The sequence below is a fragment of the Cicer arietinum genome, chromosome 5 (genome assembly GCF_000331145.2).
Source record: "Cicer arietinum cultivar CDC Frontier isolate Library 1 chromosome 5, Cicar.CDCFrontier_v2.0, whole genome shotgun sequence".
Lineage (NCBI taxonomy): Eukaryota > Viridiplantae > Streptophyta > Magnoliopsida > Fabales > Fabaceae > Cicer > Cicer arietinum.
In genome coordinates this window covers 65,627,768-65,631,134 of record NC_021164.2, presented here as the reverse complement: position 1 = coordinate 65,631,134, position 3,367 = coordinate 65,627,768, and the positions used below count along the sequence as shown (strand labels likewise).

Below are 3,367 nucleotides of genomic sequence, written 5' to 3'. Positions count from 1 at the left end.
CGCTCTTCCTCCACCACCTCCATTTCCAAGGGCATTTCACAAGTCGCCTAATGATCTTGACAATGGAGTTGAAGTTCACCCTGCTGAGTTGCTGACTGCAATGGATCCTTCTATGGTGTCTGAGTCAGTTCAGGATGCTGATTCCGAGTCTCTTATAGGTTTACATTCAATGTTGCCAGAGCAGGGGTTGGTTAATAAGCGGGGAGCTGAGCAACCAGAAGTTGAAGATCATGTTCCAACCCGTAATATATCATCTTCAAGATGGGCAGCTGGAGATGACTCTCCTGACGATGAAGGTGACAACAAGGAAATTTTTAAAAGGAAGAGGATTTCTCCTGAGTGGGGTGTGAGAGCAAGAAACAAGATGTTGAGATCAGAGGAATCTAAAATTGAAGGTTTTGGAAGGGCTAGAACCAAATCATCTGAATCTGAAGAAAGAGGTAGCTCTGGGAGATATTCTGGCGACGAGGAACATCCTGGTGTCAAGGAAGAGAAATATAACTACATGGAGATTGATGGCGGAGTTTGCAGAAGTGATACCAGTGGTAGTCACACTAATACTGATTCTGAACGTGAAGATGATTGCAGGGAAAGTATGGAACCTTCGGCTCCACCACACAGAGTTGTCAACATGCTTCAAGGTTGTAGAAGCGTTGACGAGTTTGAGAGATTGAACAAGATTGATGAAGGAACATATGGTGTTGTATTTAGGGCCAAAGACAAGAAGACTGGCGAAATAGTGGCATTGAAAAAGGTGAAGATGGAGAAGGAAAAAGAAGGCTTTCCACTGACTTCACTTAGGGAAATAAACATACTTCTTTCCTTTCATCATCCATTCATAGTTGACGTTAAAGAAGTAGTGGTAGGTAGTAGCCTTGATAGTATTTTTATGGTTATGGAATACATGGAACACGATCTTAAAGGACTCATGGAGGCAATGAAGCAGCCATTTAGCCAGAGTGAAGTAAAATGCTTAATGCTCCAGCTGTTAGAAGGTGTGAAGTATCTTCATGACAACTGGGTGCTTCACAGGGATTTGAAGACTTCAAATCTGCTGATGAATAATAGGGGTGAGTTAAAAATTTGTGATTTTGGATTAGCTCGTCAATATGGGAGTCCGTTGAAACCATATACATCTTTGGTGGTTACTCTTTGGTACAGGTGAGTATTGTTTACGTTAAATGAGCCACTTGTTTTTGTTTATTAACATCATTGATTAATTTGATATTTGCATAATATTCTGGGCTATATGTGATGCTGTGAATTTGAAAACTATGTTGTCATGATGCAGTCAAGCATTGCTATAGAACTAGATCTTAATTTATTCTTGTTCTGCTGCTCTGCAAGAATATTTTTGTAGTTCTATTGCAAGCTTGATGTAAGTTTCCCGACCTCGTCTTTTGGCGACAGTGTCACTGTCTTTTGTAAGGCAAATAAACACCTTTCCTTTCACCATCCACATATACTTTTCCAACATTTTTTATACTTTCTTTTGACAGTCTGTTGTCATTGTAGTGCTGGCTTTATCAGTGGCATTTGGCCTTAGGTTACTACTGTGTATTCTATCTTGTCTCTTATTGGATTCTCTCGCAACAGAAGAGATCATCTGATTCATTGTTGTTTCTTAGGGCTCCTGAAATTCTTTTAGGGATAAAGCAGTATTCAACAGCCATTGACATGTGGTCTCTGGGTTGTATAATGGCTGAGCTACTATCCAAGGAACCATTATTTAATGGGAGGAGTGAATTTGATCAACTTGACAAGGTATATTATAAATGCCTAGTCTTGTAGTGGATAAGTTCTCACTTTCATTCCTCTGGTTTTTTCAACTTTGGTGCTACTTGGCTTAGGCTGATTAACAATTATTAATATACACGCAGATTTTCAGAATTCTCAGCACCCCAAATGAAACAATTTGGCCCGGGTTCTCAAAATTACCTCGAGTCAAGGTCAATTATGTCAAGCATCAGTAAGTACTTGCGATTTCCTTTATGTAAGACATTGATTGTTTGGTTCCTCTGTTCTTATAGTTTGCCACTGTTTTCCCAGGGTTCCAACTGTTGTGGTTCTGGTCTGGCTATCTGGCCTCCCCTGGTGACTTACTTTTACACGAATTTACTAGTGTATATTAACCAAAGGAATGTTTGTTTCAGGTATAATCTCCTAAGGAAGAAGTTTCCTGCAACGTCATTCACTGGATCCCCAGTTCTTTCTGATTCTGGATTTGATTTGTTGAACAGGCTTCTCACTTATGACCCTGAAAAGGTAAATCATATCTGCTACTTTGATTTAGTAAATACATATCTGTTTCAGTGCTTATTAAGAATACAAGTTGTTGTTATTATTGTAAAAAGAGGATCACTGCTGAAGAGGCTCTCAACCATGAGTGGTTTCGTGAAGTTCCCCTTCCCAAATCTAAAGAATTCATGCCTACATTCCCTGCTCAACATGATCATGACAGGTGACCTAATATGATGTTGCTTTAGCAAATGCCTTTCTAATTTTACTTTCTTGTTTGATACTTATATATACTTTTCAATTGTGTTAGGCGAATGCGAAGAATAAAGAAGAGTCCACATCCATTAGAGGAGAAGCACCGGAAGGGGTTGCAGCTGGTTGAATCAGAAACTGGTAGTATTTTTGGTTAACAGTAGTGCAATCTAAAGTTCTGGTCTAGATATTTCTAACACTCAGCTGAATGTTTGCATGCTTGAGGTGTGAGTATGCACTAAATGGATGTTCCAAACATTGTTAGATGATCGCTTGTGCTGTTTTTTATCAGGCACCTGTTTTTAGTTTGGGTTCAAATATGTATTCTTTACCTCCTGCGGGTCAGATTTATTTCAGGTTAACCTACACTGTCGATCATCATATAGAAATGCATATGGGAACAGGACACTGCTGGCAGCATAAGATGTGGCAGAATTGCCTTCTAAAAATAGGAATAGTCCATGTATGCTGAAACTTGTGTATGTAACATTTTCATTTTCATTGTCATTGGTTTACTGTAAACAATTTAATTCTGGCTGAGTATTCAAGCAATATGGCTTTTCTTGCATCTATCAGTTAGTTTTTTTGGTTTTTTTAATGTTCATATTGTGTTTGCAAGAGAAAGTTCGTGTGAAGTGGAAGAGTGCATTCTGTCCATTTTGTTGAAGAAAATGACACTTTTCACGTCAAAGGTAATGAACTCCTTATGTATCTTGGATATCAAGGAAAGAAAATTAGACCTTTTTCTGTTGGAGAATTTATGTCTAGCCTCTGTTAACATGTTCTGATATTTGACCTTTGTGTTTTTGTGTGTATGCTGCATGTACAAATTCTTAGTGTATCATACTTTTCAATTTGATTTTGTTAATGTAATTAA

At 38.4% G+C, this 3,367-nt stretch overlaps 1 protein-coding gene across 1 annotated transcript in view; it reads left to right on the top strand.

Annotated features, from left to right (window-relative positions):
* The window catches only part of LOC101515025 (cyclin-dependent kinase G-2-like), a 4,142-nt gene extending 1,084 nt beyond the window's left edge, over nt 1-3,058 (top strand). The window contains 7 exon segments of the mRNA XM_073368205.1: nt 2-1,161; nt 1,629-1,764; nt 1,881-1,969; nt 2,154-2,265; nt 2,355-2,461; nt 2,549-2,631; nt 2,837-3,058. Of these exon segments, the coding sequence (XP_073224306.1) occupies nt 2-1,161; nt 1,629-1,764; nt 1,881-1,969; nt 2,154-2,265; nt 2,355-2,461; nt 2,549-2,631; nt 2,837-2,913 (1,764 nt within the window). The 3' untranslated portion in view covers nt 2,914-3,058.
* The last annotated feature ends 309 nt before the right edge of the window (nt 3,059-3,367 follow it).